Source organism: Camelus dromedarius, chromosome 4, assembly GCF_036321535.1.
Source record: "Camelus dromedarius isolate mCamDro1 chromosome 4, mCamDro1.pat, whole genome shotgun sequence".
Lineage (NCBI taxonomy): Eukaryota > Metazoa > Chordata > Mammalia > Artiodactyla > Camelidae > Camelus > Camelus dromedarius.
Window position 1 is genome coordinate 6,161,726 of NC_087439.1, and position 20,697 is coordinate 6,182,422.

General features: G+C 59.2%; 1 protein-coding gene across 24 annotated transcripts in view; it reads left to right on the forward strand.

Annotated features, from left to right (window-relative positions):
* Window positions 1–732: 732 nt before the first annotated feature.
* The window catches only part of BIN1 (bridging integrator 1), a 52,032-nt gene continuing 32,067 nt past the window's right edge, over window positions 733–20,697 (forward strand). For 3 of the 24 annotated variants that reach the window (XM_031451213.2, XM_031451214.2, XM_031451211.2), the window contains exon 1: window positions 735–1,141. In XM_031451213.2, coding sequence (XP_031307073.1) covers window positions 1,058–1,141 — 84 coding nt within the window. In that variant the 5' untranslated portion in view covers window positions 735–1,057. Of the gene's footprint in view, window positions 1,142–20,697 lie in introns of all 24 variants that reach the window. The other 21 variants (XM_031451231.2, XM_031451226.2, XM_031451227.2 and 18 more) reach the window with 13 other exon arrangements.

A 20,697-nucleotide genomic window follows, 5' to 3' on the forward strand; every position in this document is an offset into this window, starting at 1 on the left:
GTGTCATTGGTCTGTTGGCAAAGTTGTCACTGGTCGGTTAGCAATAACCTTATCTACTCTTTGAATAATGACCATTGATCATTTATGTTCCAGCCCGGAATAGGAGACAACCCCAGAGATGGTGGCTGAGAGCCTGGGATGGAGAGTCAGAGGTCTGGTTCCAGGCTTCTTAGTGCCTTATTTGTAAGATGGAAAAATAATAGCACCAATCGAATAGGGCTACTTTGGAGACTGATTCTGAGATAATGCCTGTCGAAGAGGCACTGAGTGTACTGTTAGGCTCTTATTATAATAATAATAGTTATCCACAAATTAGAAAACCGAGAGCCTGGTTGGCCTGGAACTAGGCACGGGGGACAGCTGACCGGAGGCGCCCGAGACCCCAAGTCGAGAAGGGTGAGCCTACAGGCCAGGAGGAGGCCGAGGGTCGACAGCGGGGCCAGAGGTAAGCCCCGGGGAAGGAGAGGGGGCTCCGGCGGCGCGCTCCCAGCCCGGGCGCTCCGATTTCGGGGGCGCGCACCAATCACTACACTTGATCTTTGGTTTTTGAAAGCACCCTTCTCCTCCATCTAGCCTCCTTTCCTGGGCTGCAGGAGGCGACTACTTGGGAGGGAGGCGGGCCCGCGGCAGCGCGGGTCCCAGGACTGTCGTTGTAGTCCCCGCCCCGGGGCGGTGTCATCGGAGCCACCCTGGAGTCCCACTCGCCGGCGCAGCCTCGGCCACAGTGGGTGCCGCTCCCTCTTGGCCGGCCGAGCGGTTCCAAAGCCTGGAGTGGCCCTTTAAAAGGCAGTGTCTTGTCCGGAGGGGCGGGCGGGGGGCGCTGACCGCTGCTCGCTCGAGGCCCGGCCCCTCCTCCCCCTCCCCGCGTCCGTCCGTCCCTCCCTCGGTCCCCGCGTAGCTCGCTCGCTCGCCGGGCGCACGCTCCGCCTCCGTCAGTCGGCGCGGCTGTCTAGTGCGCGGCGTGGAGCCGGAGCCGGAGCCGGGGCCGGACGCGCGGCGGGGGCCGGGGCCGGGGGCTGGGAGATCGGCGCCCGCCACCGGGCGAGCCTGAGCCGCGATGGCCGAGATGGGCAGCAAGGGGGTGACGGCTGGGAAGTTCGCCAGCAACGTGCAGAAGAAGCTCACTCGCGCGCAGGAAAAGGTGAGCGAGCCTGAGCCCCGGCCGCCGCGCGATCTGGACACCTGTCCCCGACCCCCGCACCGGGGGCTGGACCTCACCCGGGGTCTGGCGCTGTCACCTGCGATAGACTGCTGCCAAGGGCCCTCGGGGGTCCGCAGGCTGCGCCCCCCCGGCACTCTGGGTGCCCTGTGCGTCCGCGTCCTCTGTCTCCTCACCTCCGGCGGGGGCAGGAGAGGGCGCAGCTGTCCCCTTGTCCCCCCTCCTCCCCCCGCCGCCGCTCTGCATCTTCGCCGCACGTCTGCAGCTAAGAGACGGCCCACGCTCTTCTCGGGGCGCGAGGTCCGGGCTAACCTCGCCCTGGAGGCCGAGGCCCGGAGGCTGGGAGGCGAGGTGGCGCCCCGAGCCCTCTGGGACCACGCGGGCCGGGCATGCGGAGCGGGCGCTGGGGGGAGGGGGCCTGTCCCTGGTTCCCCGGGTCGCTCAGTTCCGGGAATCCCGAGGTTGCCCCTCCGCCCGCGGGGCCCGCGCGCTCGCTCCAGGCCTCTGGGCGCCTCCAGCGCCCGCTGTTCCCTCCTCTCCACCCGCCTCTCCACCTTCTTTCCCCGCGGGCCGAAGGAGGGGTCAGGTTTCCTTGCCCGAGAGGTGCCTGCGGCCTGGAAGCTTCGGCCTGGCTCCCGGGGAGCAGAGGGCTGCGCGCCCCTCCGGAGGTGCCCTCGCCCAAGCAGGGGCTTCGCGTTTCCGGCGGCCGGGGAGAGGGTGGCGGCTATGGTTTCGGGAGCCCGCGGCCGCGGGGATGGCGGGCACCGCAGGAAACCCGACCCCCTGGGCGCGGAGAGCGGCTGGCCCTGGGCCGGGGGCATAGAGCCGGGGCTTCCCGGGGCACCCTGACACTGCAGGAAATGCAGGATGGGGCGGGGGGCGGGGGTCCGCGCTCGCTCGTCTTTCTATCCCTAGCTGCCTCTGGCTTATTGAATTGGATCACGCCAGCTGCTGACGCCACTTCCCCTGCCGACGCCGACTCTGAAATCTGAGATTGCAGAATCTGTGCTCCAGCCAAGGTGGCCCCCCTGGTGCCCCCCTGACTGGGTCTGTCCCCTCTCCCGCCCGACACACGGCCCACGGCCGGTTGGGAATCCGGAGACCGGCTGGCCTTCCCCCGCCAGGCTTGTGGCTGTTTATAAACAATGACTTTTGCAGCTGAGACCTGCGGGCTCCCTGAGGATGCAGCCACGTGATGGTGGGGGTGGGGGTGGGGGTGGCCTGGGCGGCGAGAGCTTCCCCTGCTGCTCATTCTTGTGGTCCCGGGCTAAGGAGGTGGGCGGGTGTGCGTGGAGGGAAGGGCCCTCAGCCAAACTCCAGATCTGGCCTGCCCCAGCTGTCCTCCTCCCCTCCCCGGGCCGGCCGAGGGATTAGAGCCCCACAGATAGCTGGCTGGGGCCTGGGAAGATTCAGTCGCCCAGGTTGGGAGGGGGGACATGCTGCTGCCCTTGTGGCACCCCCCCCCCCCCCGCCCCGCCAACTCCCGTGACTGATAATCCATTTAGGTACCCTGGGCCTAAGCCTGCTTCCTGCCCCTAAGGGGCTGAGGAAGATGAATGGGAAGGAGAGGAACAGCGGAAACAATTTCCCTGCCCCCACTCCACTGATGTCCAGGTTCTCCCCGGCTTCCCTTTGCTCTTGCTGTGTCCCCTTTGCCCTATTTGCCTTGTTCCTGCAATGGCACCTTCCAGTAACTGCAGGGGCAGTAGGCAGCCATGGGCTGTATCCCCTCTGCGCACGTGGCGATGTGTCATCACTGACCCCACTAAGCTGTCACTCTTCCCTCTTTGGCCCCTGCTCTGTGGCCATGGGCAGTTGGCTGACAGCTGGTCAACTATGGATGCTGGCCTTGGCCAAGGGCTGGCCCTGCCGGAGCCTGGACCTCTGGGGAGCTGGTGTTGCTGAGCACTTCTGCTGTTCCCTGCCCCACGGGCAGGTGCTGGTTGGGAGACCCTCCCCCATCACAATCAGAGCACGCCCTGACTCAGCCAGGGAAAGTAGACTCCTTTGTTGGCCTGACTGCAGTCCCCTTTCCCAGGAAGCTTGACTCCTCTGCACACACCGGTCTTTTCCCTGTGCCCTCCTGAGGCTCAGAGTCTGTGTGGCAGCCTGGGTTCCGCTGACCTGGCTGCCTCACTGTCTTCTGCGGCATTCAGGACCACATCTAACTCGCATGGTCTGTGGCCTCAGAGGCACTCCGCCCCCACCTCACCTTGGTCACATCTGTGAGTGATGGGGAAATTACAGTTGGCCCATTGGTATAGTAGGGCCTTTCCAGACCAGGGACAGGAGGAGCTTTGGTGGAGGTCCTAGGTCTAACCATGTAGAAAGGAGGGTCCGATCTCTCTCTTCTGTTCCTCTCCCTCAATTTCCCCGCATCTCCTTTCAGCCCCAATATCTGCCTAGGCTTAGATGGACAGCATACTGGAGAAGGGTTGCCCTCTGGTGCCTACCTGTGGAGCCAGCCCTCCCGTCCCCTTGCTCAGTGTGAGTCTCACCATGGGCCCTGGCTTGGTGTGGCCCGTCCATCTGCCGTCCTCCACCCCTGGTCTGGTGCTGCCTGTGCCCAGCGTTCATCTGGCCCCAGCAGGTGCAGAGTGACTGTTTAGGAACAAACAAGGGTCTTTGGGGGCTTGGCTGGGGAGACCTGATGCAGGCCCTTGAGTGGGCTGACTTGTGCTGTGTGCTGCCCTGCCTTCCCTGGTTCAGCAGATCCTGCCTGGACCGGTGTTCGGTGCCTGGTCCTGAGCAGAGCCCAGGGTGCCTTGGGGAACAGGGTGCACACAGCTCTGGCTGGCAAGGGGATTATCGTTGTCAGGTCTTGTGGCCTCTGACCCTAGTGTGAGGGGGCATGAGACCATCTGGGAGGGGTCCCCAGGGGCTGCCAGCCTGGCTCCATCACCGCTAGCCTCCCAGTCCCCGGCTGCCCCCAGGGCCCTCCGGTGCAGACCGCGTGCCTGGAGTTCGGACCCAGGCCCCATGAGGTCATCTTCCCATTGCATTTGGCTGGTCGGACCCTCTATAAATGACTCTGTCCATTTTTGGGCCTCAGTAGGTGGCTGGGCAGAGCTGAGTTGGGGGTGGAGCCTGGGTCAAATGACAGAGGATTAGGGATTGGCGGGCTGGGTCTTTTGGGGGATGGGACTGTTGGGGAGAAGGGACAGCTGGGGTGGGGGTAGAATCTGGCCTGCTTGCCCCTGAGGTCCACTGCCCAGAAGTGCTCGTGGAGCAGGCAGGAGGGAGGCCGGCCTGTGCTGGTGGAGCCAGACCAATGAAAGGCACAGGGAGGAAGTCTCTCTGCCCCTGGTCTGCCCCCCACCACATCCTTGAGCCCACAGGGGATGGGGAGGCAGGGCTTGGAGGGGCTGGGCCCCGGGGGGCTGTCAGTGGGCAGCCTAGTCCTGGCATGTCGGGGCAGATGCTTACTGGAGAAAAGGTGCAGTGGCAGTCATTTTATAGGACCCTGACATATGGCCACCATGGTGCCATGCTCATTTGCATGATTAAGGTTCTCACACTGTAGCCACAGTGGTCTCCTTGGGAGGAGCCAGGCCTTTACCACCAGACTTTGTGCTTACAGCAGCCTTCAGAGCAGCCACGCCACACCGAAGGCAGGTGCCCTGGGAGCAGGGAGCCCACCTGGGCCTGCTAGAGGGCCTCTGAGGCCCCGGGCCCCAGCCAGCGGGGCTGTCCTCCACCCAGATCCCACATTGCCCTCCCCTTCATGGTGTCCACCTCTCTTCCCTGGGTGTCCTCTCTCTCATCTGCCCCCATGTTGTCTTTGCCCCAGTCTCTCTGTACCTCCCTGCCCTGGGTCCCTTTCCTCTGATCTTGCACCAGGTTTTCTGCCCTTCTCCCTGGACCTGAGTTATTTACAGAGATGGTGCCTCTTGCCAGTGCTGGAGGAAGGCTTCCCAGCCAGGCGTCCTTCCTGGGTAGGGTGTTCATGGAGGCTTGGTGGACATTTGGCTGAGGACTGTGGGCGTGGAGGTTGGAAGCACGGCCTCCGGGGTGGGCTGGGGCCCAGACGTGAGCTGAGCTCCTGTTTTGGGCTCATGGCAGGGCCTCAGGCAGGCTCAGGCTGTTTTGCTCAGGGGCCTGCAGAGGACGGTCAGCTCCTGGGGCTGCCTGGAGCCTGGAAAAGGTGTTCCCTGAGGGACAGAACTGGGCCAGGGTGTGTGCTGGGGAGTGGAGGTGGGCTGGCTAGTCACCAAGAGAAGGGTGGGGTGTGTCAGGAGTGGTGACGCTGGTAGACTTGGGCCGGATTTCATAAAGTCTTGAGTGATCTCTGTATCCCGTGTGCTCTTGGAGATGCTGAGGCTTGAAATCTTCACCTCCCTCCTTCTCAGATGATCCTGCCAGGGCCCCCTCCTCACCTTCACCCCCGGCATCCTCCCAGGCCCTTGCCCCTGGACTAGGCGATCTCTGCCCAGCTTGCCGCTCACAAGGCATGTGGATTGGACAGGCATGTGAGGAGAATGCTCTGTCCCTCCCTCCTGCTGGAGGCCAAGGCCCGGACTCACATAGTTCTTTTTCCATGAAGTTCTAGAATCCCTGGGTCCTACCCTCGGCTGCAGGGGTGTGTCAGAGACGGAGCAGGCGTGTGGCCTCGTGGGCAGGTGGTCCCAGGCTCCCCTGACCAGCGGGGACACTGGGCAGGTTGCAGGACCAGCCTGAGCCTGGTTTCTTCGTGTATAAAATGTGGATAATAATGGTTCCTCTTCGCTGGCTCGTGGAGACTAGAGCCTTGGACAAGGGCCCATCACACAGCAAGTGTGATGACCTGCAGGCCTCCCTCCCCCACAGCCCCTTCTCTGGGCCCCTGTCCCCGCGAGTGTCCATTACAGGCCTCTATAGACAGCTAATCCCAGCTGAGCCCTGGACTGATGAGGGTTTATAATGTCCCAGCCCAGAGTGGTGTGTGTGTGTGTGTGTGTGCCTGTGCAGAGGGGCTGGGAAGGGAATCGGGCGGTGCCAGGGGGGATCTGGACTCACCTCCACAGAAATCCGGCAACCCTGGCTTAGTTTCCCTCTTCCTGGGCTTTGCTCTGGCCATCAGTAAAGTGACTGCAGGGTTTACTTACTCACTCATTTATTCACAAAACAAATATTGAGCACCCACTCTGTGCTGGGCACTGTTGTAGGGACGGGGGATACAGGGCTGAACAGAGTCAAGCCCCCATCCACCTGGAGCTGACGTTCTGGCTGGGGGAGACTGTAAAGAAATGAAAAGTACTGCGGCAGGTAGCTTCCCTGAGAGCAGGGAAGCTCTTCCTCCATGCAGTTTGGTTGCTCAGCTCAGCCTTTAAAAGTGCAGATCATCCTTCTTCTTCTTTTTTTAAATGATCATAGTTTTTTAAAGAATTTATTTAAAAAAAATTTTTGAGGGGGCGGTAATTAGATTTTTATTTATTTAATGGAGGTACTGGGGTTGAACCCAGGACCTCATGCATGCTAAGCACGTGCTCTACCACTGAGCTGTTACTCCCCACCCCACCACTCATTATTTTAAGCAAAGTAAGCCAGAAAGAGAAAAATACTGTATGATATCGCTTATAAGTGAAATCTAAAAAAAAGAGACACAAATGAACTTATCTGCAAAACAGAGACAGACTCACAGACATAGAAAACAAACTTATGGTTGTCTGGGGGGAAGAAAGGTGGGAAGGGATAAATTGGGAGTTCAAAAGTTGCAGATACTAAGTACTATATATAAAACAGATGAATAACAAGTTTCTACTGTGTGGCACAGGGAACTATATTCAGTATCTTCTAGTAACCTATAATGAAAAAGAATATGAAAACAAACATATGTATGTATATGCATAACTGAAGCATTATGCTGTACACCAGAAATTGGCACAACATTGTAAACTGACTATACTTCAATAAAAAAGAATGCAAAAAAAAATTTTTTTTTAAAGTGTAAAGAAAAGGACACTTAATGCTGAAACCAGTCAGCAGGGCACCACCAGTTGTGGGCCTGGGCAGCTTGGTGGGCGGGGCTCTCACCCAGGATGTGGGAGGGGAGGTGGGAGGGGCTGATAAAAGAGGAGGAGGAAGGCTGCAAAGGTGGCAGAGACTGGGGAGGACCACCTGTAAGGTTTTTCACATCCAGCAGCACCTCAGGGTGGTAGAAGCCACCAGTCTCTAGGCAGCTGGGGTTGACTCCCTCCCCCCCCCCCCCGTTACTACCCTTGCGCAGGTCACGTTGACCCCTTTGAGCCTCAGTTTCCTCAACTGAAGTAGGTGGTGGGTGCCCCAGAGGATGCTGTGAGAATTAAATGGACACGAGCCAAGGGCAGGGTGGGTGGTTCTTGCGCCGGGGTTGGGGCCTGCATCGGGGGAACTGGGGGGGCTCCTGGGGCCTCCCTGAAGAGGCTGCTGCCTCCCCAAGAGGCCACGTGGTTCTGGACTGGGCAGTGAAGCTGGCTTAGGGCCAAGGGCTGGCAGGAGTCAAGGCTGGGGAATTCAGAAGAGAAAGGCGGGCTCTTCCTGCCCTAGGGGAAGCCTTTGTCAAATATTAACTTAAAGGTAGCCCGGTTTGTGGCCTACTTGCTGAGTGCCAGGTGCTGTGTAAAAATGATCATCCTCGCTGCAACCAGGTGAGCGTTGGCGTGACTTGTGCATGAGCTGTCCTGGTCAGCTGTCTGGGGTGCTGCGACTTCCTTGGTGAACAGCTGTCAGGCCTTGGGGGAGGCCTGGACACTAGCAAATGGGTCTTACCAGGGAGAGAAAGCCTGTCTTCGGGGGGTATCATTTGACAGACTTGGGTCCCCACACCTTCTCCCCCATTAAATGAGATCTGGGATTGTTTATCTCCTTCTGGACCCCAGCCTGGGGTCTAAGCTTTACTTTAGGGTATGACCTTTCTGTTTTGGGGGTGTTTAGTGGGCTCCAGGGTTAGGGGACAGCCTGGCATTTCATGATGCAAGTCTTGGGACACGACTTCTGCTTGCAGGTGAGGACAGGTGAGGCAATGTGCGTGTTGTCCCAACTATAAAAGCTGCCTCTGGTTTATTCAATATAATAGAACATACTTTATTCTGAGATTATATCTCCATTTGTGTGTATTGTTGCAACAGTGTTTCTTTTATGAAATGATTGTTTCTTCATGTTCTTGGAGAGGAAATAGTTATACCGATGAACACACACACACACACACACACACACACACACACACACACACACACACACGGAAGGTTTTCCTAGAAGTCTGGGACCCGCAGCTCTGGGGAACTTGCGGTCCACCCTGTGGACTGGCTGCCTGGAGCCGGGGTGGGGAGGATGCTCTCCCGGGTCCAGGCTTGACGCAAGCTCCCTAAAATATCTGCTCTGTGCAGGTGGGTCCTGCCTCCTGTGGTTGCTGTGGCAATCCCAGCTCTGCACACAGTAGGTGCTCAGTGTATATGTGTTTCTTGGATGCCTGGATTCTTCTAGCGGGTGGAGACAGGCCCATGGCCGGCAGAGGCCCGGGAGGCCACAGGGTTTCAGGGTGTAGGGTGGGAGGGGTGGGGGAGGTGTGGCTGCAGGATTTCCAGCCCCCAGAGAGCACAGGGGCCGGTTTGAGCTCAGGTCTTGGGGTTGGGTGGAGGGGGTGCAGCATACCCCAGCAGTGGCCATTCCGGGGGACCCAGGCATCACCATTCAGTACCTTTTCTCTAAGTAAAATGGCTCAGGGCTCCGGTGGGGCTTACCTGAGCTGGGGGCTGCAGTGCTCCGCCCAGAGACCTGAGTTCTCAGGAGTGAGTTGGGGCCCTCCCGGGGGTCCTTGTCCTACCTGGGAAAGCTTTGGGGTGACAGAGGTGCGGGGGGTTGCTGACCTGGGGGTTGTGGAATTTGCTAGACCCAAGAGTCACTTCTGTCCTTAGACCCCTTTCAGCTTGTTCTTTGCCAGGCCTTTGCCCGCTGCCTCCTGGACCTCACCTTTGGCCCCGGCCCTTGACCCCGGTCTGAGTCCCACAGCAGATGGGGTGGGATCAGCGCCACAGTATGGGTGGACGGTGGGGTTGGAGCTGGGGTAGGGGCGTGGGCCTTGGGTGCTGGGAACTGTCCATGGTGCCCCCGGGAGTGGGCATTTGTACCCTCCTCCCCATGCTGTCCCCAAGCCTGGGGTGACTGCCAGGTCCCCAGTGCTGTCTCCGCTCTGTGGAAGGGTGGCGACACAGATATCTCTGCCTCTGCAGCTCGAGGCCCGCAGTGGGGCAGCGGGGAGCCGGCCCCGCGGGCTGGGAGTGAGTGGGCAGCAGCGGCAGCTGCAGCAGGGCTGGGGGGAGGGGCTGGGCCAGGGCTCTCAGGCCTCCCGGGCCCCTGCCAGTCTCCCCATCCTGGAGCCCCCAGGGCACCTGAGAAGGGCATCCCCGCTGGGTCCTTGCTTTAGAAGCCTCAGCTTCTTATGCTGAATTAGCTGGTGGAGGCTGGGATGACCTTATGCCATCCTCTTGCTTGCGGCCTGCCCACCGCGGCCAGGATGCTGAGGCCTGAGGGCACCTAGAGGAGAAGAGCTGGCCCCTGCCCTCAAGGAGCTCCCAGCCCCCTGCACAGTGCCTATCCCAGCACCGGGGGTGGGGTTGGGGGGGAGGCAAGAGAAGGGCCTTGGGGCCCTGAGGAGTGTCCCCTCTGGCTTGGGCAGTCAGGGAAGACTCCTTGGAGGAGGTGGCATCTCCTCCTGATGGAATGACCCCTGCCAGTGTCCAGGAAGGCATGGAGGGGTCTGGAGTAAGGCTGCCATCCTGGAGTCGTTGGGGCTGGGGCCACTTCCTGGAAGGGCCAGTGTACCTCCTGTGCCCCCTCCCATTACATGCATACCTGCTTCTCTCTGTCTTTCTTGAAGCCCCAAGGTGACACTGAGGAGCGGATGACGCCGCTAAGCTTGTAGAGCTGGACAGCAGGGAGGGCTCGGTGGATCTGCTCACCCCTGTCCAGGGCACCCCTGTGTGCTCTCCCCTTGCAGGCCAGACCACAGGGCCAGATGGGGGACCTCTAGCTCCTGGATCAGAGCCGGGGAGGGTCCTCAGAGGATGAGGGGGCATGCCAACCGGTGGGGACCCAGGTTCCAGGCGTAGACGGCCAGGCGAGTCATGGACGACAGTAAGGTGACGTGTGGATGAGGCTTGGGGTGAGCGGCTGGCTGGTGAAGGGTCGGGCTTCCCCCCACCCTGCCCCCACCCTGTGCTGGAGGAGCTTGGACACTGTGGGGCCGGAAGGGGGACCGGGTAATGGAGACTCTCCAGCCCTTTTTCCAACAGCTGCTGCTACTTTCTTTGGACCCTTTGCTCAGCTCGGCCCCTCCCTAGGATGACGGCCAACATGCCTGGGCCCTGGGTGAGCCCAGGCCCGCCGTGTGGCACTGAGGACAGACCTGGCACAGGGAGACCAGGGCCGGAGAGACCCCTCGAGGGGACCCCTGCTACCCCTCCTGGCTGACGTGGGCCCCTTGTTTCTCTGCTCTGAGAGGGCACCCATCTCTCAGGACAGGCCCTCCAGCCCATCAGTAACCATCTTGGGGCCTAGATGTGGGTGATGAGTGAATGAGAGCAAGGTGGGCAAGGGTCGAGGTGACACTGAACGAGGGAAGGAGGTGGGGGGCGTGTGTGGGAGGAAGACAGACCTGGACAGAGAGGAAAGGAGCCTGGCCCCAGAGACCACCCACCTGCTCTGGGGCCCTGGGCAAGTCATGCCCTCTCTGATCCCCATTTCTTCTTTTGATAATGGGATGGGGCTTCCACACAGGGCTTGTGGAGTGGGCCCAGGAGGCAGTGAATACGGGAGCGAACACATGGGTTCTGTTCTCTGGAGCATCTTTTTTGGGGAGAGGGTAATTAGGTCTGGTCTGTCTTGTCTGTCTGTCTGCCTATCTATCTATCTATCTATCTATCTATCTATCTATCTATCTATCTATCTATTTAATGGAGGTACTGGGGATCGAACCCAGGACCTCATGCCTGCTAAGCACATGCTCTACCACTGAGCTATACCTTCCCCCCATCCAGGGAGCATCTTGAGGAGCCCCGGGAATGCACAAGTGCAGACCATTCTGGCTTTTGTATTGTGAGCTGTTTGTTTTTGCTGATACAGGATTTTTGAAATTAAACTGCATTGAGTGCCTTTTTTTCTCTTTCTTTCCTGTCTAGGCTACAAGCACAATTAGGAAGGATGATATTGCCTCCCTTAGGAGGGAAGTCAGAGCCCCCCCACCACTACCCATCCCAGCCAGAGCTTGATTGAATGGGTGGGGGGAGGACTGATGGTTCCAGGTTTGAGGGGCCTAATGAGGGGAGGGAGCTGGGGACAGAGATGAGGGGTCTCTCATCATTCATTCATTCATTCAAGGAGTCAGGTGTGTGGCAGAAAGAGCCCAGGCTTGAGAGACCTGGGGTTGAACCTGGGCTCGGCCACCGAGCCTCAGTGTGCCCATCTAGGGACTGGGAAGCGAGATTCCTCTCTAACTGTGGGCAGGTCACCTCTGGGACTCTTGGAAGTGACGGTGGCAGAGCTGAGTTCTGCTGGGTCTGGCTAGGTCCAAATGATTCTGTAGGGGAGGGCCATGTGAGCATCTCCATGACGTTTTGTACTTTGCAGAAAATGCTCTCTCCAGCCGTTTCTCATTTGTTCCCCTCAGGGACCTAGGAGGTAGGCAAGACTGGGTAATGGTTCCACTTGGCAGATGAGGGCCCTGAGCTCAGGGAGAAGCTGTGATTTCCTCCCATTCAGTGTCAGACTGGGCCCCAGGTTGGCCTTTCCCAGGGGCTGCCACTCCCATCCCTGAATCCCGATCCCTGAATCCCGGGAGAGGGCAGTTCAGGATGCTTGGGGGAGACTATTGTGGTGCAAACATGACTGCTTAAGTGTTTTCAAATGAAAATTGGTGTGTGTGTGGGCTGCCTTTGTGGGTGAATACTTGGGTGTGTGTGTGTGTGTGTGTGTGTGTGTGTGTGTGTATGTATGTATTGGGGGACGGGGAGGGTGGGACCCTCGGTTGCCCCAGCAGGCCAGCACAAAGCTGACCCTGCAGAGCCATGTCAGAGATTTCCATGTGGCCCAGGGATCCCCGACGACCCCACCAAGGAAGTGGAAGGACCTGACTTCACGCAGGAATCTAGGGACTTCAGAGTGCCAGGGTCGGATTTGAATGGAGCGGACCTGACCCTGCACCTCCCAGGGAGCCCCAGGTAGAGAGACCTGGGCGCTGACACGAAAGCTCCCAACCTGCTGAAGACAGAGATAGGGAGGGTGGGGTTGCCGGTGACGGAGGGGACGGGGGAGGGGAGACTTAGGGAGGGAGTTAACGCCAGGAATATGAGTTGAGTCTTGATATAAACCGAGAAACAGAATCCACAATGGAGTGTGTGTGTTTGTGGAACCTGGGACAGGACGGAAAATATTGTTTTTCTGAAATATAAACTAAGCCAGGCGTTTCCGTGTCTGTGTGCCTAGGCAGGTCCTGGGCCCTTCCTGTGGACACTGCCCTGGGTCCGTTGGACCTGGTGGGAGCCCGGTGGTGTGCCCCAGGAGGCTGCCCGAGGTCGTGGGAAGCCCGAGGTCAGCAGCGGGACAGAACCGATTTCTGCGTCCGGGCTTTGAGTCGCCACACCGTCAGGTCACAGTGTCTGCTGCGTGCCTCGATTGACCAGGGGAGGCCACCCCACATCCTGCTCTTCCGAGCAGTGTGGTGAGGAGCGGGGCGAGTGCAGTCAGTGCACGGGAGGCACAGGGCTGAGGCCTTAGGCGGGGCTGGGGTCTTCCGCTGGGCCCATGCCCTCTGTGTGGGTCCTGTGGGGCCCTTCTGCCTAAGTCCAGGCCCACCTTGGCCCACCAGCGGTAGACGAGTCCAGGCTCAGCTTGGGATCCAGGTGGCGGGGCCTCAGGGGAGGAAGGAAGGGGAGGGGTTGGCCCAGAGAGGGCCTGGCATAGACCCCTCTACTTCCCACCACATTCAGCCCTCCCACCCTGGTGCCCTCTCTCTGTAGGCAGCAGGAGTCCCTTCCAGTTTTTAGATGCTCCAGAAGTGTCCAGAGCACATGCTGGCTGGGGGCCGACCTCCCAGGGTCTCGGGCTGGGCGTCCGTCCCCAAGCATGTCCTGAGCTGTGCCTTTCTACTCTCCTCCTTTGGCTGTTTCCCATGATTTTGTATTTTTTTAAGGGGGGGAAGTAATTTGGTTTATTAATTTAATTTTATTATTTTTTTAATGGAGGTACTGGGGATCGAACCCTGGACCCCATGCATGCAAGCACATGTTCTACCACTGAGCTATACCCTTCCCCCTCATTTTGTCTTTTTTAAAGGACATTGGTGACTCTGTCTGGCTGCCCAAACTCTCCTTACCATTGAACTGCATCTCTCCTGGAAAGAGGGCCCTGGGGGAGAAAAGGAACGGGAAGACATGAGACCCTCTGCAGTGAGGGGTGAACTGGTTTTACTGTGATTTCTGGGGCCCAGCGCCCTCTCTTTTGAGTGTGTGTGTGGGTCTCGGCCACTCAGTCCTATCTGCACTGCCTCCACTCTTCTTGCTGAGGGATGCAGGCCAGATCCTGGGGACCTCCTTAGACGGGGATACTGGCCCCAGGGCCTACACTCTGCCCCAGCCCTGAGAAGTCAGGGATGAAGGGGACCTTTCGCGCTCGCCTGGTCCTCTCTGCCCCACTTTGATTGTGGAGGCAGGACGCCAGGACCTGGAGGGCAGTGACCTGCCCAGGCCTCTGGAGGCCCCTACATCTGCTAGGTGGGAGGAACAGTGCCTTCCCCTCTGGCCCCTCCTCACCCACCCTATTTCTGTACCCACTTCCCTCCCACCCTGTCCCAGCACAAGAATAGCGGGGTGCAGAATTGGCAGGTGGGAGCCTGGAAAAGCCCCTCTTGTCCCCTGAGCAGTCGTTGCATCTGCTGGGGGCTGGGGCACCCCCTGCCTCCCCTGTCTGTTCTGTTCTTGGTCCCTTTTGTTTCCCTCGTCCCCATCTCCATCCTTGATCCGATTACCTTCCCTTCTGGTCCCATCCCAGCCCTCCTCCAGCCTCCACTTGAGTGGAAAGCAGTGGAACTAGTCCTGGGCTGGAGGCAGGACCACCTGGTTCTGCTATGGGTCCCTGAACCAGTGAGTCCCCCACCCCGACCCTGCCCCACCTTGATTCTCCATCTGCAAAGTGGGGTGTCCTCACAGGTACTGGAAACTCGGCATCTGTCCAGGGCTGAGGTGGGACAGCTCCCCTGCAGCCGAGGGCCTGGGACTGGCCACAGGGCTAGGGGGCGGCCCTCCCCACCGCTGTCTCGTGTGTCTGTGCTCTGGTTGGCAGGATTGGGTGGAGCTATTTAAAGCTGACTCTGGGCATCGACTCCTTTGAATGACAAAAATAACAACGATAACCCAAGTAATAGCAATAATGCGTTTGGAAAAAATACCACGGGTCTTATGTCCTTCAGGTGCTGTTTAACAGTTTCAGATTCACAGATGTGGGTGTGGAGGATTCTGAGTGGTGAAATGAAGGAATAGCCTGGTTGCATGTTTAGGTCGAGCTTCGCAGGCAGGAACAGACATACAAAGGGCTGAGGGCATTCTGAGGGACAACTGAGTCCCTGTGCCTGGAGTGGGGGTAGTCAGGGAAGGCTGCCTGGAGCAGGTGATGTGAAGGACCAGCATGGCCTGGCATCAGTAGGGAAGCGGGTTTCCTGATGAAGATTGTGGGGTTGTTGGTGGTCCAGCTGGGGGTCAGACCTTTGCTTGGCCCCAGAGGGTGGGTGGGGTCGGAACTTCACCTCCCCTGCTTGGGCTCTGTGCTCTGCTGAGCTGTGGGCTGAGCTCAGACTTTGCGGCCCCACCACATGGGCTGTTCCTCCACTGAGCCCAGGAGACAGCTGATGAGGGGCTGGTGGGAGGTGGCTGGGCTGGAGGGGCAGATTCCACCCTTCTGTTGGTGGCCGGCGTCCTGGAGCCTGGGGCTGAGAATAGCACCCACACTTGCATGGAGGGGACAGGTGGGCGGGCTGCGGCTCTGGGGGTGGCGGTGCTGACATTTCTGAACAGGTGGCGAGGAGGGCTGGGCCAAGGGTGGGGCCGTGCCTGTCCTCCACAGGCCCCACCCAGCAACTCTAGTGGCCAGCAGCGGGTGGCCTTGTGTCCCTCCCATCCCAAGTGCCCTGGCCGGGAGCCCTCCTTGACCACTCTGGGGAGTGGGCTGCGTCCCGGGCTCCGTGCTGGGATGTCACACATCAAGGCCCATCAGGGCTGCTTGGGGCGGGTGCTGCTGGTCCTAAGAGGCCAGTGCTTTCAGCTGCTGTTTGGACCCCAGGGGGCCTTTCCCAGTTTATCCTTTTACCCAAGGGGCAGGGTGGTGGTGGTTGGGCTTGCCAGGTCCCTGCAGAGCCGTGGGGGAGGAGGCTGCTGGGGGTGGGGTGGGGCGGGGAGTGGGAGGTGGGGTGGGTTGCTGTCTGCTGTCCACGAGGAATGTAAGCTTAAGCCGGCGTGAGTCACAGGGAGCAGGTGCGCGGGGCGGCAGGCACCAGGCAGGGGAAAGGCATGTGGGGGCTGGGGCTGGGGGCTGGGGGCTGGGCCTGGAGGCATGCAGGGGACCAGGTGGGAGAGGCTGCTAAAGCTTTCTGGCTTGGCTAGTAGGAACCTAAGACAGCACGGGAGGAAGGGGACGGGGACGGGGGTTGGGGGGAACCAGCCAGCACTCTTCCTGACACAGCCTCCCTGCATCCTTGCACCCCCTGGAGGGAGAGGTCTGGCTCTGGTTCACTGATGGGGCTCAGGGCCCAAAAGGTTAAGTTCCCTGCCCCGGGCTGCACAGCCTGGGCTGTTCCCCATGCCTCCTGCCCCGAGGCCTCCCCAGCAGAAGGGGTCCCGAGCCAAAAGTGCCTCTTCCCTCCTCCCCTTCTTTTCTCTTAGCAGCTGTCCAGACCAGACACCAAGCTGGTCACTGCCCTGAGCAGGTGGCCGGGGTGGGAGACACTGAGGGGGCAGGAGCCCGATGGCAGAGTCTGTCCTGGCTGCCCTGGGGCTCCTGGCTGTTGTATCTCCAGCTCCCTCCCCAGCATCTCTGGCCACCTCAAACTCACTGTGACCCCCATGTATCCCCCTCTCAGGGTATTAAGTCTCCTTCCCTCTTGTTACTCAAACCTGGCGTCCCCCTCACTTCCCTGCCCACATTTGACCACTCCTCCCCATTGCCTTTGCTTGCCCTATACTGTCATTTCCCCTACCTGAGTCATTGTGGTCACCTTGAAAACGGGCTCCCTGCTCCAACCTGCTCTGCATCCTGTCCCCACGCAGCAGCCTGGGCTTCCTGGTTCATGCTGGAGTTTCAAAGCCAGAGTTTTCCTGGGGCCTCCAACCAAGGCCCTGTGACCTGGTCCTGGCTGCCAAGGAAGTTTTGTGCATTGGTTAGAGCACATAGCCTCTGGAGCCAGGCTTGGGGTTGGGATCCTAGTCACCCTGCCGGCAGCCCGTGTGACCCTGGGGCTTTTTTAAGGCAGTGCCTCAGTTTCCTTATCTGCACAATGGGGATGATGACAGTAGTTCCTTCGTGAGGTTGCAGAGGGGATTGACTGATGAGTCATGCCAAGGGCTCAGTACCTGTGTTTCTGGGCATCTTCCTCCTACGCCTGCCCTATTGCCCTCTCTCCACACTCCAGCCTTGCTCTGCCAACCTCAGGGCCTTTGCACTTGCTGTGCCTGCTACCTGGTGTGCTCTCCCTCCTTCATCAGGTCTCAGAGCTCACTTCTCTGAGCCCCACCCTCTCCATGCTCTGCTGTGTTTTTGATCAGAGACCTCCATCACCACTGGACATGCCTCCCGCTGTGTGCACCAGCCCCTCCTGCTTCCTATAGAATAGAGCCAGGCAGGCTGGGAGAGCGTGTCCCAGAGTCCAGGGGTGGGGACTCCTCCCTGTGGTAGGAACGTGGGATCCTGGCAGTGAGGGGAAAATCAAGTGAGGGTCCCTGCAGAGGGAGCAGCTGGGGTCCACCTCTAGAAGTTGGCGAAAAGTTCCTTTCTTCCATTTGATTGTGGAAGTGGGTGGCCAGCTCCGTCTGGGTGGTCCTGGCCCTTCCAGAAGCCCTCTTACTGACAAGGAGGCCTGGTTCTGGTTCTGATGATGTCTAGAAATGGGCTCAGCCTGATGGGTGGTCCCTGAGGAGTGGGGAGCCAGTCACCACCAAGCCCAGGCCCCCCTGTACTCCTTGGGTTCCTGGGCACCTCCTCTTGGCTGACCTCCCACGCCCTCTCACGTGGAAGGGGCTCTGTTAGAGCCACTGGCTTGAGAATGGATGACCACATTCAGATTCTAGCTCTTGCTGATGGAGCCCTGACACCTGGGGCGTTGAGCCTCAGGTTTCCTCGTCTGTGGAACACCTCCCTCTCAGCACAGGATTCAGAGAACACCTGTAAGACTCTGGGACGCCGCTGGATTCAGGACCGCCTCTGTTTGGTGGCTGCCTGTCTCATTCCGCCAGCCCAGCCCCTCCCAGCTCCCTAGCCCCTTCCCCATCCTGACCGTAACCCCTGCTCCCCTGTGCTCCATTCTGGGCTGTTCTGCTGCCCTCAGCACACCCTAGTTTCCTGTGGGGTCTGGGTGGCCCCACTCTGGCTGCTGGCCACTGACTTATCTGCTGAGGCTGGATTTTCAGGCTTCCTGGGAAGGGAGGGGAGAAGGGGGTGGGGGAAGGGCTTCCTGGCTGGAGTCCACTGGAAACTCTTTACCTGGGCTCAGAGCCCTTCCCTTCCACCTAGTGATGGGTGTGGAGGAGACCCCAGCCCCTACCTTTCCCAGGGGTTGGGCTAGCCCAGTAAAGGGCCCTGCTGGGAGGCAGGTGGGGTGTCTGCACTTTGGTTTCATATTTGAAGGCATTGTTATGGGGCTGAGATAGGTGGCAGCCAAGTTTTTATGCACCAGTGAAGGATGGAATAAAAGCAAACCAAACATCACTTTTTACTCTCGCCAGTATTTCAGAAGAAAAGGGAAAATCACTAAAAGAGGAAGAAGGTAATTTTAGAGTGACAGTCTCCCGAGAAAGGGCAGTTGGCTTCCCCAATCAGTCAACCGTTCTTACCAGGGGCCCATGGAAAAGGATGATGAGTCTCTGTGGACTGGTGTCAGGGGACAGTGACCTCTGGAACATGAAGACTTGTGAAAAAAAATAGATCACCGAGCTTCGGGGATGGGGGTGGAGGGGACGGTGCAGCCCGGCCTCAGTTGGCCAGTGGGAACCTGGAAATGCTTTTCAGTTTTGCATTTCATTGTAAAAAAATCTTTGCAGACTTTGCATTCGAATACTCAATCTGTCTCTCTTGGTTATGTTGCAAAAGTGGTTTCTTTACCAGTTAAATCTTTGGAACGCAGCAAGATGGAGTTGTAGTAAACAGACACCCTGCCTGTTACCCCCAGCTGTCTGTGTACCCTCGTTGAAGAGTCGCAAGTTGGGTTTGGGCTTTGAAGCCCATCAGGTTTGGGGTCCGGGCTCTGTCACTCGTTAGGAGAGTGACCTCTCTGGGCCTGTTTCTTCAGCTAGGTAACGGGACCAACGGTCATCCCTTGGGATGTCCTGGTGTTAAGAACCCACTTTTAAGGGGATGTCAAGGATGGTGGCCCCCCCTGGTGGGTCCTTGGACTGGGCTCCCTGGGGTCATGCCCCGCAAGGGGATCTTTGTGGAGCTTCAAAGGAGCCAAGCAGCCGATGCCCGGGTCTCAGCGGGAATCTGCGAGGAGCTTCACTGGCTGGACTGGAGTGTGGCTGAGAGCGGAAATCTGAGGGTGAAGGGACCCCTCTGGGGCAGGAGCTGAGCTCACAGCACTTCCCCTGAGAGGAGGGCAAGGTGGCAGCCCCTCTGGCCACCACCTCCCAGCCAGCCTCTGGGAAACAGATCCTGAGTGAGGAGGGGGGTGCTGAGGAACCAGGGGAGAGGACTGAGGCCCTGGGTGCAGGCCCATCTCTTGGGGGCAGCCCTGCATGTGTGTTGTGTTGGGGAGAGGGAGGTCCCCTCTCCTCCTCGACACCTATCTGCCCAGAGCTTGCCCTCCCTGACCTGGAGCCCCTCTGGCCACCCTGGGAGACTGTCAGTTCCCCTCTGGTTTTCTCTCCAGCTCTCTCTGCATTCTAGGTTCTTCCGCACTGTCTCCTGGCCTCTGCTCTGCTTCTTGTCTGGCTCTGTGGCCTCCTCGTGGTTCCTGCCACCTTCCTGCTGTGCCTGGAAATGACTGAAGGGCTGTGGACAGGAGCCTTGTCGTGTGCATGTGTGTGTGCCTATGTGTGTGTGCAGACACGTGGCTGACACCAGCACATGGACACGCGAGACTGCAGATGGGTGCTGCGTGGGGGCCCGAGTTACGGGGTGTTCTGGACCCCTGGGGGTTCCGTGCTGCTCCTGGCTCTTGCCCAGGGCCAGGGTTTCAACATTAATCTTTCTTAAAAAGTCTTCACCCTGCTGGGAAGCAGTAAGGCCAAACCTGATGTGCAGCCAGCCCGGCACTGCAGCTCGGCACCAGGAGATTTATTGGCTGGGCCTCTGGCCATTTGTTCTGGACTTGCTTTCTGGGCCCAGGGTGCCTCTCCCAGGCAGCAGCCTGAGCTGCTCCTTGCCCCTGCCAGCCACAGCCCAGGAAGGCCAGGCCCCTCATTCTTGCAGATCACCAGCCTTGGGCGTGAGCGCCGCTGCCCTGGAGGTGATGGACACGTCTGTGGGAGTGAGCGCACGGGGCCCTGGAGGGAGAGGCAGAGTTTCTGTGGGCTGGGCGGCAACTGAAACTGTCCCCTCCTGCAGTGACCAACCAGCCTGGGGGCAGAGCCACCCACCTCCCTCGCCAGAGTTGCACCCAATAGAAGGGACTCACGGGTCAGGAACCTGGGGTCCAGTCCTGGCCAGTCCACTGTCCCTTCAGTGCTTTTGTCTCCTTCCTCATAAAGTCGAGGTACCATGCCCTGGGGCTCACATTGCAGCTCAGTGCCAAGGAGGGTTCCACCAGGCCAGCAGGGCATCCCTGGGCCAGAGCTGTCTCTGCATCCCCAGTGCTCAGTCACTGGGCACATGGCCTTGGCCGGGACACAGTGATGGACCCAAAGGGCAGCTGCTGTGGCCTTGAGTCCAGCTCACTTTGCCATGGCAGATCTGAGCCACACTTGCCTGGGTACCACAAAGCCACTGAGTCTTGGCTCTGCTCCCTCTTAGCCCCGTGGCCAATTCCTGACTTTTCTTATCCCTAAAGTGGGGGTGAGAGAATGTAGCTCAAGGCATAAGATAAAAAGAAGGACCTAGAATCAATGACACCCAGGAGCAGTGAGCACCCCCTCCCCACAAAGGGGAGCTTGGCTTCTTGGAGAAAGGGCTGATTCTTGGAGAAAGGGCTGATTCCAGGTTCCTGACCCCTGGGTCCTTTCTACTGGGTGTGACTTCAGTGAGGAGGGTTGGTGGCTCTGCCCCCAGTCTGGTTGGTGACTGCAGGAGGGGACAGTTTCAGATTGAGGCTTGGAGAAAGGGCTGATTCTGGGGCCGGGCAGCACACACTGAGCCTGGGTGAGCCTTGGGCATCCCGTAGTGTCAGAACGCAA